The sequence below is a fragment of the Oryx dammah genome, unplaced genomic scaffold (genome assembly GCF_014754425.2).
Source record: "Oryx dammah isolate SB20612 unplaced genomic scaffold, SCBI_Odam_1.1 HiC_scaffold_2, whole genome shotgun sequence".
Taxonomy (NCBI): Eukaryota; Metazoa; Chordata; class Mammalia; order Artiodactyla; family Bovidae; genus Oryx; species Oryx dammah.
In genome coordinates, this window is record NW_024070186.1 from 106097982 (window position 1) to 106113340 (window position 15359).

The 15359-nt window shown below is 36.2% G+C and overlaps 1 protein-coding gene across 6 annotated transcripts in view; it reads left to right on the top strand.

Moving 5' to 3' along the window:
* Nucleotides 1-15147, top strand: part of CBLB (Cbl proto-oncogene B) — a 223782-nt gene extending 208635 nt beyond the window's left edge. For all 6 annotated transcript variants that reach the window (XM_040225399.1, XM_040225415.1, XM_040225426.1 and 3 more), the window contains one exon: nt 11341-15147. In XM_040225399.1, coding sequence (XP_040081333.1) covers nt 11341-11600 — 260 coding nt within the window. In that variant the 3' untranslated portion in view covers nt 11601-15147. The remainder of the gene's footprint in view (nt 1-11340) is intronic.
* Nucleotides 15148-15359: the final 212 nt, after the last annotated feature.

Here is a 15359-nt window from a genome sequence, read left to right on the forward strand (position 1 = left end):
GCCTTTGATCTTTCCCAGCATCAGGGTCTTTGCCAGTGAGTCTGTTCTTTGCATCAGATGGCCAAAGTATTGCAGTTTCAGCTTCAGCATCAGTCCTTCCAATGAATATTCAGGGCTGATTTCCAATAGGATGGACTGGTTGGATCTCCTTGCTGTCCAATGGACTCTCAAGAGTCTTTTCCAACACCACAGTTCAAAAGCATCAATTCTTCAGTGCTCAGCTTTCTTTACAGGCCAACTCTCACATCCATGCATGACTACTGGAAAAACCATAGCTTTGACTAGACGGACCTTTGTGCCAAAGTAATGTCTCTGCTTTTTAATAAATTGTCTAGGTTGGTTATAGCTTTTCTTCCAAGGAGCAAGCATCTTTTAATTTCATGGCTGCAGTCACCATCTGCAGTGATTTGGGAGCTCAAAAAAATAAAAGTCTGTCACTGTTTCCCCATCTATTTCCCATGAACTGATGGGACCAGATGCCATGATCTTAGTTTTCTGAATGTTGAGTTTTAAGCCAAATTTTTCACACTCGTCTTTCACCAAGAGGCTCTTTAGTTTTTCTTTGCTTTCTGCCATAAGGGTGGTGTCATCTGCATATCTGAGGTTATTCATATTTCTCCCAGCAATCTTGATTCCAGCTTGTGCTTCATCCAATCCAGCATTTCTCATGATGTACTCTGCATATAAGTTAAATAAGCAGGGTGACAATATACAGCCTTGACGTACTTCTTTCCCAATTTGGAAACAGTCTGTTTTTCCATGTCCAGTTCTAACTGTTGCTTCTTGACCTGCATACAGATTTCTCAGGAGCAAGGTCAGGTGGTCTGGTACTCCCATCTCTTGAAGAATTTTCAACAGTTTGTTATGATCCACACAGTCAAAGGCTTTGGCATAGTCAATAAAGCAGAAGTAGATGTTTTCCTGGAACTCTCTTGCTTTGTCAATGATCCAACAGATGTTGGCAACTTGATCTCTGGTTCCTCTGCCTTTTCTAAAGCCAGCTTGAACATCTGGAAGTTCACAGTTCATGTCCTGTTGAAGCCTGGCATGGAGAATTTTGAGCATTCTTTACTAGCTTATGAGATGAGTGCAGTTGTGCAATCGTTTGATCTTTCTTTGGCATTGGAATGAAAACTGGCCTTTTCCAGTCTTATGGCCACTGCCGAGTTTTCCAAATGTGCTGGCATACTGAGTGCAGCACTTTCACAGCATCATCTTTCAGGATTTGAAATAGCTCCAACTGGAAATCCATCACCTCCACTAGCTTTGTTTGTAGTAATGCTTCCTAAGGCCTACTTGACTTCGCATTCCAGGATGTCTGGCTCTATGTGTGTGATCACACCATCGTGATTATCTGGGTTGTGAAGATCTTTTTTGTATGTGTATATATATGTACTGTGTATATATAGTATATGTGTGTATATATATACATATATTCATCTTCAGATACTTTTCCATTATAGGTTATTACAACATACTGAATATAGTTCCCTGTGCTATAGGACCTTACTGCTGCTGCTAAGTCACTTCAGTCGTGTACAACTCTGTGCGACTACATAGACGGCAGCTCACCAGGCTCCCCAGTCCCTGGGATTCTCCAGGCAAGAACACTGGAGTGGGTTGCCATTTCCTTCTCCAATATATAGTACTATGTATCTGCTAATCCCTAACTCCTAATTTATCCCTCCCTGCTCCTTTCCCCTTTTATACCAATTTGTTTTCTATGTCTGTGAGTTTCTGTTTCATAAATGGATTCACTTATATCACTTTTTTCAGATTCTACATATAAGTGACATCATGTGATATGTCTTTCTCTGATTTACTTCACTTAGTATCATAATCTCTAGGTCCATCCATGTTGGTACAAGTGGTATTATTTCATTCTTTTTTATGGCTACCTAATATTCCATTGTATGTATGTATGTGTGTATGTATAGTCTCTTCTTTATCCATTCAGCTATTGATGAACACTTGGGTTATTTCCATATCTTGGCTACTTTAAATAGTGCTGCTATGAACACTGGGGGGCATGTATCTTTTTGAATTTTTTTTATCTTTTCCAGATATATCCCTGGGAAATGGGTTGCTGGATCATACGGTAACTTGATTTTTCATTTTTAAGGAATCTCTATATTGTTCTCCACAATGGCTGCACCAGTTTATATCCTCGCCTACAGTGTAGGAGGGTCCTCTTTTCTCCACACCCTTTCAGCATTTATTGTTTGTAGACATTTTGAGGACGGCCATTCTGACCTGTGTGAGGTGATATATCGTAGTTTTGATTTGCATTCCTCGAATAATTAGCAGTGTTGAGCATCTTTTCATGTGCCTCTTGGCCATCTGTATGTCTTCTTTTGGAAAGTGTCTCTTTAGATGATCTGCCCATTTTTTGTGTTTTGTAAAAATTGATCTGGATGAGTTGTTTGTATATTTTGGAAGTTAATCCCTTGTTTGGTTTCCTCTAGTTTTATAATACCTGGTCTTCTATTTAGGTCTTTAAACTCATTTTGAGTTTTTGTATATGCTACTATTTTAATTTCATTCTTTTATATACAACTGTCCAGTTTTCCTAGCACCACTTATTGAAGAAACTGTCTTTTCTCCATTGCATATTCTTGCCTCCTTTGTTATAGATTGACCATAAGTGTGTGGGTTTATTTCTGGGCTTTCTATCCTATTCATTGATTCCTATTGTCTGTTTTTGTGCCAGTACAGTACTATTTTGATTACTGTAGCTTTGTAGTATAGTCTGAAGTCAGGGAGTGTGATTCCTCCAGCTCCATTCTTCTTTCTCAAGATTGTCTTGACTACTCAAAGTCCTTTGTGTTTCAATACAAATTTCAAAATTATTTCTTCTCTGAAAAGTGCCATTGGTAATGTGATAGGAATTGCATTCAATCTGGTGATTGCTTTGGGTAGTATTGTCATTTTGACAATATTTATTCTTCCAATCCAAGAACAGAATATATCTTTCTGTTTGCATCACCTTCAGTTTATTTCATCAGTGTTTTATAGTTTTCAGAGTATGTCTTTTGCCTTCTTAGGTAGCTTTATTCCTAGGTATTTTATTCTTTCTGTTGTGACAGTAAATGGGATTGTTTTCTTAATTTCATTGATACTTGATTGTTAATGTATAGAAATGCAACAGATTTCTGTATTTCAATTTTGTATCCTGCAGCTTTACCTAATTCGTTAATAAGCTCTAGTAGTTTACTGGTGGCATCTTTACAATTTTCTGTGTGTTGTAGCAAGCTATCTTCCAAAGTGACAGTTTTTTTTTTTTTCACTTCTTCCTTTCTAATTTGGATTCCTTTTTTTTTTTTTTTTTTAACTTCTCTGCTGTGGCTAGGACTGCCAAAGCTATTTTGAACAAAAGTGGCAAGAGTGGCATCCTTGTCTTATCCTTGATCTTAGAATGCTTTCAGATTTTCATTGTTGAGTATGATGTTTGGTTTGCCCTGTATGTTTTTCATTATGTTGAGTTATGTTCCCTATATGCCCACGTTATCAGAAATGGATGTTGAATTTTATCAAAAGCATTTCTGTATCAAGATCATATGGTTTTTAGTCTTTAGCTTGTTAGTGTGATATATATCAAACTGATTTATGGATGCTGAAAAATCCTTGCATTCCTGGGATAAATCCCACTTGATTGTGGTGCATGATCCTTTTTAATGTATTGTTGCATTCAGTTTGCTTTCAAGCTCAAATTTCAGCTCACAAATTTGTTAATAGTGAGCAGTTGTCCATTCTGTAACATCCAAATCAAGGTAGATAGCTGCTTTGAGAATTATTAACACAATAGCTCTGTTCTTGATGACATGCATGGGAGATGCATAAAAATCCCTCTGTAGTTTCATAAGTTTTCATACTGGAATATAACTCGGAAAATTTTACTAACTTTTTCAAATTTTGGTCCATGCTGTCTTTACCAGTTTACTTCTAGCCAGTCCAATATTTCAGATATATCCATGGATACCCACTGAAACACTATTTTCAGTTGAAAGGGAGAGAATCCTAGGAATGGGGGAGCCTGGTGGGCTGCCGTTTATGGGGTCTCACAGAGTCAGACACAACTGAAGCGACTTAGCAGCATATATATATGAAACTAAAGCAAATTCCTTGAGATGTTAAAATACAACTTTGAGAAGAGTGCCTTGACTCATTTAAAAATAACATTCTGTATCACCAGCTCTGTATTAACAGAAACATATTCTCAAGTTACAAGAAGGATTGTGGCCTAAACATTCTATTTTCACAGCTTTATAGTTTACACCATAGCATGCAGGTATTATTGAGCCCAGAATAACATCATTTACATATATGATTTCAACTGGTAGAAATTCCAGTTAGTATTACACTAGAAATTTTAAGGAAGAACTTTGAGTGACAAACCCATTGAAATATCCCCAGATAGGCATTTACCAGAAGCCTGAGCTGGCATTTTACCTGAGTGAACAACTAGTCTTGATATTACTTTGAGGGTCTCAGCTAGCTGTAACATCAAATATTTCAACCGACTCCTTGAACTCTCTTTACAAACACAGTCAAACCATGGAAAATAAGATATTTTTTTTCCAGCAATATACTTGTTCACATGCTCCTTCACAGGGCTACCAAGCTGTCTACTAGTTTATTTCATACTAGGAGAGGGACTTAGCTTGCCTTCTGGATTAGATCTTTCCATCAAAAACCTGAGACTGGATGATATGTGCCTTTGGGATACTAACACCACTTATTTTGCAGTAGCATTTTTATACTTTTTTAAGATGACTGTTGAGGATTCTGATATAATTTGCTGCATCTTATAAATTCCATTTCTATTTTTTATGGTGATCTAGTTGACAGTGACTAATTTATGTTTATAAACTTTATGAAAAGAATATTTCTAATTCCAAAAGTTTGATTTAAAATTATTTTCCTTATACACTTATCTAAAAAAGATATGTGGATGTCTTCATATACAAAGAGCCTTCTGAATGTTTTATTCCTCCCCCTCCAAAAGTTTATAACTCTCTAAAGTTTTTAGATGTAACAGTATTTAATGATATGAATATCTTATAATGATAGTTAATAAGTGGATTTTACCAGCTTGTGTTAAATTCATATATACCTGTATGTGGGTGACATATATTAGCAAAATTATTATTTTGCTAATAATCTGCTTATTTCTTCACATGAGGTTCATGTCTATACTAGCTATGCAGGGCTTTTACACATTTTTCAGTTTGCTTTTCTCTTATAACACACATGTGCTACAGTTTGAATACCATTCTTTAAAAACCCAGGGAATCCAGCTGACAGAATACAAAGTCATAATGATGTGTTTTTGCTCATGCTGATGAGTACAGCTGAGCTTTTTAATATTCTTAGTATTTAGAAGGACATTTAAGGCAACGCTTAATGCTAGAATTTCAGCATATGACTTGTATTAAATGTGTTTGTAACAGATATTATTACCAAGTATACCTGCAAAATAAAGGAGGTCTCATAAAAGGAATTGATTCCAGTACTACTTTTCCTTCATTAGCTTAAAGGAACAGTGATCAGATGTTGAATGAATTTTATATTAGGACCTCAACTGGAAACTATGGCTTCATTTCACATAAGAGTTGGAATTGTGTAAGGTTATTAGAGATGTTTTAAGATAGTGTTTTTAAGGTTTTAGGTTCCAACAAAGGAAATTGCAATGTTATATATAGAGTTTTACTTCAGTTCAGCTACCTAAAATATTTTTCCTTATACACAGCTTCAGATTTAAAACCACAGAACATAGTGTTATTTTTCTTACAAACACAATACTAATATACTAATACTTCTTCTATAACAATTTTCTGAATGTATTAAAAAAGTTATAACCTAGGCTCTGTTTTTAACAATCTTAATTACCTGCTATAATGTATGTGAAGATATTTGTAATTTAGTAAAAACTGTGTATCTAAAACATGTCCTTCTAAAATTAGATAGTATATTGATAGTGGCAGCAATTCAAGTTTACATAATGAGTTTCAGAAATAATTGATCCAACCTATGTGTCAATAATGAGATTTATATCTTAATGAGTTATTTATTTTTAATACTCAGATTGTTATACATGAAAAAATATGTATTCCAAGACTCTTGATGTCCATCCCAAGTATTATCAGTGAATGACTAAAATAATCTTAGAAATTATATCTCAAACTTTTAAAAAGATCATGTACAGTTTAGCACCTATAGATAACAGAATTTAGTTTAATATGTTTTGAGTAGTTTTTATTATGGAAAAAAGATCTAGCCATAACTTAAATGGGTGAGACACAGCAATGTTTAGTAATGTACCCAAGGTCTCAAAGCTAGTAAATGATGGGATTTGATTCAGTAAGTATGCAGCCATTTATAGTGTTGTTAGGTTTAAAAACTTAACTCACTCATTCATATAATAATGATTGCTAAGCTGAGTTTGGAGATACCGATGAGAAAAATCAAAAGCAGTAGCTAAGAAAGAGGGTACTAAGAAATCTAAAATTGTAGGAGAGATTTCAAAACTACATTATGATCACATGACTTTAGGGAGCTACTGTGTGCTTTCTGTACTTAAGATTCTTGAATTTCAGAAGCTCAAGATTCTTTAAGATTCAGACTTGTGAAAAGCACAGTAGACAGAATCTGAAGCTTTGTTTAAAATTATTAAAGTAGTACATGGACATGAGAGAATAAAGTAGAATTTAAAGAAGCAAAAGTCACCTGGAACCATGTCATCAATAGAAACAGTATTGCCATTTTGGAGCCCTTCTTCTAATGGTTGACCATGCACACATTCACACAGTGGAAATCATACTCCACAGTATAATATAATATCATACCTTTCTTCAGTTCGGTCACTCAGTCGTGTCCAACTCTTTGCGACCCCATGAATCACAGCACGCCAGGCCTCCCTGTCCATCACCAACTCCCAGAGTTCACTCAGACTCACGTCCATCGAGTCCGTGATGCCATCCAGCCATCTCATCCTCTGTCGTCCCCTTCTCCTCCTGTCCCCAATCCCTCCCAGCATCAGAGTCTTTTCTAATGAGTCAACTGTTTGCATGAGGTGGCCAAGTACTGGAGTTTCAGCTTCAGCATCATTCCTTCCAAAGAAATCCCAGGTTGATCTCCTTCAGAATGGACTGGTTGGATCTCCTTGCAGTCCAAGGGACTCTCAAGAGTCTTCTCCAACACCACAGTTCAAAAGCATCAATTCTTCGGCACTCAGCCTTCTTCACAGTCCAACTCTCACATCCATACATGACCACTGGAAAAACCATAGCCTTGACTAGATGGACCTTCGTTCGCAAAGTAATGTCCCTGCTTTTGAATATGCTATCTAGGTTGGTCATAACTTTTCTTCCAAGGAGTAAGCGTCTTTTAATTTCATGGCTGCAGTCACCATCTGCAGTGATTTTGGAGCCCAAAAAAATAAAGTCTGACACTGTTTCCACATCTATTTCCCATGAAGTGATGGGACCGGATGCCATGATCTTCGTTTGGTACACATCATTACACTTTTTTGAAATGTCAATGTCACTTTAAATTATTGTATGATAGTCCATCGTTTTGATATACTGTCACACTAGCGGTTCTCAAATCTTTTTCCCCACCAAAGAGCTAACTCTGAATGACAAGGGGATTGTGTCTTTAACTAAAAGTGGACTGTCACATGCAGGGACTTGCCTTAAAAATCTTTGTTATTTCAAATATGTCTACAAATTTTACATTTTACTTGGTATGTCTACATTTCCATCTTTAAGAACATTAAGTCTCTCATATCCTTGAGTAAAACTAGTGACCAGGAAGATGTACTTTTGTATCTGGTGGCTCCACATCTTCTTGAACTTCCTTGGATATAACTTGGATAACTCCCTTGCTCCTAGGAGTTCAAAAATACCATGAGCATGGACAGTGACCCCAGAATAAACACATATGCTTCCAATCATATTTTTAAGGATACATGTATTCAGGTACAGAAATCCCCACAGAGCTTGTAAAATTCACAGTCATTCCAGTGTACTACAGAACTACAACATAACTCCTTTGAGGGAACTCTAAAATTGGTTCATCTGCTCCTTTCCATCATCTACACATTCCAATGTAAGGATCTGGTGTCTCCTCTTTTAGACACTGAGAAAGAAGTGGAGACAGTGAAGGCTGCCTGTGAGTTTTAGGAAGAGGTGTCTAGAGAGGGGGTTTGGCTTTAAGTGATTTGATATAATCAGCATGAAACTTTAACAGTTTATTTTTTATTTTTGAAGGTTACTCTTCAAGTTGTAAGAGATCTTGCTTGTTGGTATCTTGCTTAAAAGTTTATAAGAGCTCACTACAAATTCTAGGGTTTTTTTTTCCTGTTCCACACTTGAATCCCTATTGATTTATAGTAATTGCTTTTCTATATAGCATTTGAGTATAGTGGTTACCATTACAGACGTGAATTCATTATCCTCTCTTTTTCAAAGTCCCTTCAGCACTTATACCAAGCATTACATTAATTCACATACTACCTGAGAAGAGATAAGTTACACCTCTAAAAATGGAGACAAAAAAGTATATTTGCAGAGTGAGAATTATAAAGCAAACTGCTTACTTAGCTGAAAGTCACTCTAAACCTTGGTGGCCAAGCAGAGATGAATCTAAGTCTCTGAGTGGTGCTCCTCATTGACATCCTCACCTGGAAAAGTTGTAGCTGTCAGTTGCTGGTGCAGAGCTACACTGTCCAATTAAAACAGTCAAACAAAAAATTAAAACATCCCAAATTGAATAAAATATTCAGCAATAAATAGAAATTTATATATAACAGGTGGCAAAAAACATAGCTTCCACTTACTTAGCTTACAACATAGCTTCCACTTACTTCCATTCATGGGCTCTAATACATGATACTGTTCAACTCAGGACATCTGTAAGATTCCAAAGACATGTCAGGTTAGGGTGGCAAGGACTAGGGTTAAATAAGTTGGTATATATGAGAGTTTTGTATTTAAAGAAAAATATGTATTTGTGGACACACTAATCTTTGCTTTAGAGGTTTCTCCTTTTTACTGAAAATATATCCAAAATCTATTGTGATTCTTTCCATAAGTGGTTTGAATCATTTCCTCTAGTTGATACTTGAAATAGACCAGAGATCCCTTCACTCCTCTAGTTTTGATTTAATCATTTTGTTGGGTGTTTTATTTTCCCTAACATTTGGTTTAACTTAACTTGGGCTTCCTGAATTATGCTTAGTACTTATGATTTTGTTAAGAAGAGAATAGCTTTCTCAAGAAAAAATTATCTGCACGTTCCCATTACATTTGGCCCGTGTTACCTATAGCAGCCTCACAGAGTGAATAACTTTCTTGGGGGTTTTCCTGGTGATGGATGTTATATTTTTTAGAGTCATCTACCAAGATCAAAGACACGTGTTTATTAAGTCTAAAATCTACAAGTTCTAAAACTTAATTTTTTATTATACCGTGAGATGTCTTGCTGTTACAGTATCTTTCCCAGTTGAGTAGCCTACACAGCTATACTTATCAAAAATGCTTAATAGTCATGTGCCCTTCTCAGTATTTTAGATAGGAACAAAAGAACAGTATTGGAAAAATTCTTCAAAAACTACCAGTACAAGGAATTTAACTTTGTATTTACTTCTAGGTCCTTTTCACACCGAAAAATAAGCTAGAACAGACAGTATTTCAATGTATAAATTTCGTGGTAACTGATTAAAGGAAGTCTTGCTAGAATCTCTAACAGTTCTTTGGAAGGGATTAGAAGCAAAGCATGATTTACTGCCCATCTCTGCATGACATTAATGGAAATACTTAATAGAAAAACAAATGAAACCTCAATAGTAAGAAATGCAATTTACTAGACCATAATAATTTGAGATGTTTAGTTACAGATACACAAAACAACACAGACTTTACCGAGAACCAGAAACTAATGTGTGTTCTTATGTCTGAGTAGAATGAGCTTTATCTATAGCTATAATATTGGTTCAAACTAGATATTATTCTGTAAGAAAGAAACAAAAATAAGACTATCATCCAATTTTGTGTAGAACTAAATATTTTCATCCTGGAGGCTTTTGTGTATGTTATATTGATAGTGCTAGAATTGCAAATAGAATTTTTTTATTACCTTCTCAGACAAATATACTTTTGAGAAAATATGAAATAATGTATCAGATGATTCTTGGATTTACATTTATTATTGAAAATATCAGCTTACCGCGTTTCCAGACGCCAACAGGCAAGTTGGTGAGGGAGTGGAGATCACGAAGGACAGGACGAGCACAAGAGTCCTGAGGCGTTTGTGTTCTAGCCTCGCTTCTTTGTTTATTTAACTGTGTCCCTGAATGTTGCACTTGTCAGTCATCTAAGGAAAAAAACATTAAATAAATATTGGTGTCTGTCTTGTCAAATTTATGCCATCAAACATTTATGGGTTTAAGACAACTTTTAGTCTCTTTTTAAAATCTAGGCTTTTAATATTACATACCATATACAGATAAATGGAAATCTGTGATAAAAATGTCCCCTTAAGTTACTAGCCCACTTCCTGGTGATCTGCATGATGGTGGCCTATATTTTCTTTGTTCTTAATGAGATTACTTTCCATTTTTGGACACCAGTGTCATTTGGTTTAACTTTGAGAAACGAGTATCAAGAGACTGACCTGGAACCCAGTTCTCCACCAGTATTTCCGCTGGCTTTGCTTATTTTTCAAGCTAAGCTGTCTGCATTGGAATCTGGATGAAGTATTTCAGCAAAGCACCAACCTAGTGACTAACAGCTGTTGCAAAGCATCTGCTATTTCATTGTTTCCCCCCAGCATCAGTAAGGCCTCACTTTCCAGGATTCGAACTGGAAAAATATGCTGCAAAGCGTATTTCTCAGAAGTCTTGCTTGTGACATGGGGTGGGACGTAAGAACTGATGGGTATGTTCTAGCAGGAATGTCCTTGAGCTTGTAACAGTTTCTTTTAGTAGAAACTTCCCAGAAAATTATCTCTACCATAGTAGAGAAGGGTTACTGTATTGCCAGAGTGAAAGCTTTTCTTTTTCAGTTATTTTTCTTCTATATCTTTTATTTCATATGATTTAAAGAATAATATATAGAAGTGGGAAGACATTTGTGTTCTCAAATTTCCCACACACCTTACCTTTGTTTTCCTGACATTCAAAATAGGGACAATATAACCTATTCAACCACAGTATATAAAAATGTTTTCTGTAGAAATAATGAAAAACTGTTTTAATATAAAATAAATGAAATCCTACTGATGTATAATGTCTTTCTTTTTATCTCTTTATTTAAATACTTCTCTTTAAAATCTACTCAGATGGTTCACAAGCACCAGCCAGACCTCCTAAACCACGACCCCGCAGGACTGCACCGGAAATTCACCACAGAAAACCCCACGGGCCTGAGGCAGCATTGGAAAATGTCGATGCAAAAATTGCAAAACTCATGGGAGAGGGTTATGCCTTTGAAGAAGTGAAAAGAGCCTTAGAGATAGCCCAGAATAATGTGGAAGTGGCCCGTAGCATCCTCCGAGAATTTGCCTTCCCCCCTCCAGTCTCCCCACGTCTAAATCTATAGCAACCAAGATCATAAAGACCAGAAGGCAAAGCAATCGCTGACTATCCCAGGCGTGTGGAGAGAAAAGTGAGATGGGATTCGAGAGAGAAGCTTTCTCCTCCTCACGTGGCATCTTTGAGAAGAGAGGCTTGGAAGTGGCTGCTTCTCAGAAGACAGCTGCTGCTTGCTCAGGATGCCAAGGGCTGCGGCTTCCTTACTTTTGCTAGCCATACTTTTAAATCAGGGTTGAACTGACAAAAATAATTTAAAGACGTTTACTTCCCTTGAACTTTGAATCTGTGAAATGCTTTTCCTTGTTTACAAGTTGGCAAAGTTGGTTTGTTTTTTACTTTTGTTTTCAGATTTTTGGTTTTTTTGATACCTGTACTGTGTTCTTGATCAACCCTCTGTACAGTGGTCAGGTCTGCTGTAACGTTTCCTACCAATTCCCTTGCTGTGTGCATCGACAGCGAAGTCACATATTCATTGTGATTGCTCCCATCCCAGCCCCCTGCCCAGGTCCAGTTTCATTTCTCCCATTTACAAGATGCTTTAAAGGTTCTGATTTTCAGCGTATCAAACTAATGCAAAACAAGTGTGTGGCCTTCACTACTGAGTCTTTCCTTTGGAAACCATCACTGTTGAGAGATGGGGAAAATCTGAATGTATAAAGCATTTTTGGTTAATGAACTGCCTTTTATAAGGGATTTTCATATAATATAGAAGAGCTTCCCTTTTTGGTGTAAGTTTTGTGGTCTTTAATCTTCCACACGCTCATCTTTCTCATCCTCAAGGTGTAATGACTGTTTAAAAGAAAAAACCTGAAACATCGGAAAGCAGCTGCTGCAGAGGTGGGAGAGACACACTCGCATGTGACAATGCCATACGGAAGTCACGCAGTGAGCTCCCTTGATACTTACGCCTGCGTTCCTTACGAGGCATATGCTGAAGAAGGGGGCCATCTCCCAGAAGTGTGTTAGTGATTTTCAGATAAAATCATGAGCACACCTTTCCCAAAGTGGAACAGACTTCATTTCCTGTTTGAGTGATTACACTCTGGTACCTAACAAGTTTAGGAACCAGTTCCTCTTGCAGTGGAAACAGTAAATCTTTGATGCACTGTTAAGTGCTAATGCTACTGTGGCAACCTGTTTTTTTTTTTTGCAAAATTCTTAATAGTAATTTTCTCTCTACCATCAAATTAGAGTTCATATTTAATTTTTAGAGTCTCCTTCATTGCTCCACGTTGTTCCATCCAGTCAGGTGAAAGAAATTTATATAGTTTTGCCTTTTTTGCAAAATGAAAGTAGGTTCTTCAGAAACCACATTATTACTTTTAAACCTACAGATATTTATTGGGCACCTGTGATGTGCTCCGTGCTGTCAGGCACTGTGTTCTTAAAGCACAAACCATCACAAAGTGATTGGATTGTGGTATTCTGTTATCCTTTATCCACACTCTTGATGGTCAAAAAGTGTCTCTGCTAGACAAAAGCATGGAAGGTTTCCACCAGTGCTTCAGAATTTTCAGGCAGTCGTCTTTTTAAATTATTATTTAGTAAAGAATTGAGACGAAACCAGGTCTGTGTTAAATGCTTGACCCACAGGTGGTTTTCTAAATGTGTACTGCCTGCGGGTTTGTGCACATTTCTGTCACTCGTTTAACTTCACACAGTGTGATGTAAAAAGATGCATCTGATAATGAGTGCCTCTTTGGGATTTGAAAGCATGCGACCAAATGTGTAGCAGAGCCAAAGGAAACTAAGTCAAGACTTGTATAGTCGTTGTGTTGACCTGGGGAGAGAACCAGCACATTTATGAACTGACACGTGCCCTGACTTGACAACTTGGGCTCCTAACATGAGGTACTTGAGGAATCATAGGCCTTGGATAGTTTGTGCTCATGTTTTAATTTCTTCATCTGATTCTGAGCTGGTTCATGTTCCTGGAAGAGAATTTTTAATTTGCCTTAAATGTTCCTCCTGTAAGTAAGTATATGAGGGCAGTTTTTTATATTTTTAAAACCTGCATTGGCTAATTCTCCATCGCTTTATGAACTCCCATTTTATATCATCATGATGTTTTATTAGTTTCTGATGTCATGATGAAATAGCACTGTGTTTGGGGTTTGTTTTTTTTATGACTTGCTGATCTTTGGTACAGTCTAAAAGCCAAAAGTTGCCACTTCATTGTGATAACATTGTTATAACATTCTTAATAGATCAGAGAAGGATATAAAATGTGAGTGTTAGAAAGCATACTATAATCTCATTCAAACAATCTTAAAAATGAGTGAAAATTTCCAATGAAAGTGAGAAAAAAAAATGGTGACAATATAGTAAGTCTAGACCTGAAATTTGTTAAATCTATTTTGCAAGAAAACTTACTAGCCTGCACCAAAATCTCTCTGTACCTAGTTCTCAATAGCAACCATTAGTTTTACCATGAAAAAGACCAAATCAAAAATTGGTATGGAATGGAAAGAGGGAAACTTTCTATCAAACACTGTCATGAAAAACTGCTACCTATTACTTAACTAAAAAAAAAATTTTTTGAGGAAATAATTAAACAAAAACACAGTTTTTAATCATAAAAGTGACTAGCCATTAATGGCTGGAAATGATCCAGGTTTGGTTTCACTGTGATCCAAAAAGTTTGACATTCCTCCCATTTCTCAAGATTTGGTAATATGATTATTTTTAAAGCCACAACAACATACCATTTATATAATTAAAGCAGATCATGGCCAACATTAACCTGCTCTCCCCTGTCCCCTAACATATTCTGGGGCAGAAGTACTTACCTTTAAAGATAATCCAGTAAATTATCTCCATAATCTCTTTTCCCCCTTGATGTCTGTAATGTCTATCCTGGCCAAATTTTCTAGAATTGAATCAGCCATGCTTATGGTCAACTTGAACTTCCTTCCACAAAGGTGACCCCTCCCCATCCATATTCCCTTGCCTATATTGCAAATAGTCTTACTAACAGAACCCTAATTGCCCATGAACCTCAGAGGGCCCATTGGTTAACTCAATATTCCACACACATGAACAGTTGCAAAGATTTCTTCATAATGTGAATTTTTTTCTTGTTCAGTTCCAGAAGCATTTCTTACAGTTTGGACATTATTTTTCCTCTCAGATCTTCAACTTGAAGCTTTAATTTGCACTGAATTATCTAAACCAGTTAAATTTTTCAGTTTTTTTTCTCTTACGCTGACAGATTTGAAAGCAAATTACAGTATGTTTTCAACAATACAGGTACTGCCTGTTGACCTGGAATTTTAGTGCTTCTAGGAAGAGTTTGCAGAAAATGACAGCAGTTGAGTGAAGGGTTTTCTTCTCAATTACTATTTTATTTTTAATGCCTTTTTAAAACTTGTCTAATGTGGCAAAATAGCTATGTGTTCAATTAATTTATATTTTATTCATCCTTTTTCAATTCTGGTTATTATGTAAACTCCAGTACAATTTTATCTGTTCTTTTAAGGTATTTTATAAAATGAATGTTAACAAAAACAGAGTTGGTATATTATTTTTCAAATGAATGCAAACATTTCAGAGCAGTTCTATGTTGTATTTTTTATCTTCACGTTCAGAGCTAACAGTCAACGTCGTACCAAGTACCCATCACAAATGATTCAATTATTAAATAACAAAACCATATCATTTAAAGGTATTTCACATAGATAAGCTACTCCCATGCCTTAGAACTGAAAAGTAGTTATATTAAGGCCCTGAGTAAGAAATACCAAACCCAGGAAAAGCTGATTGTCTT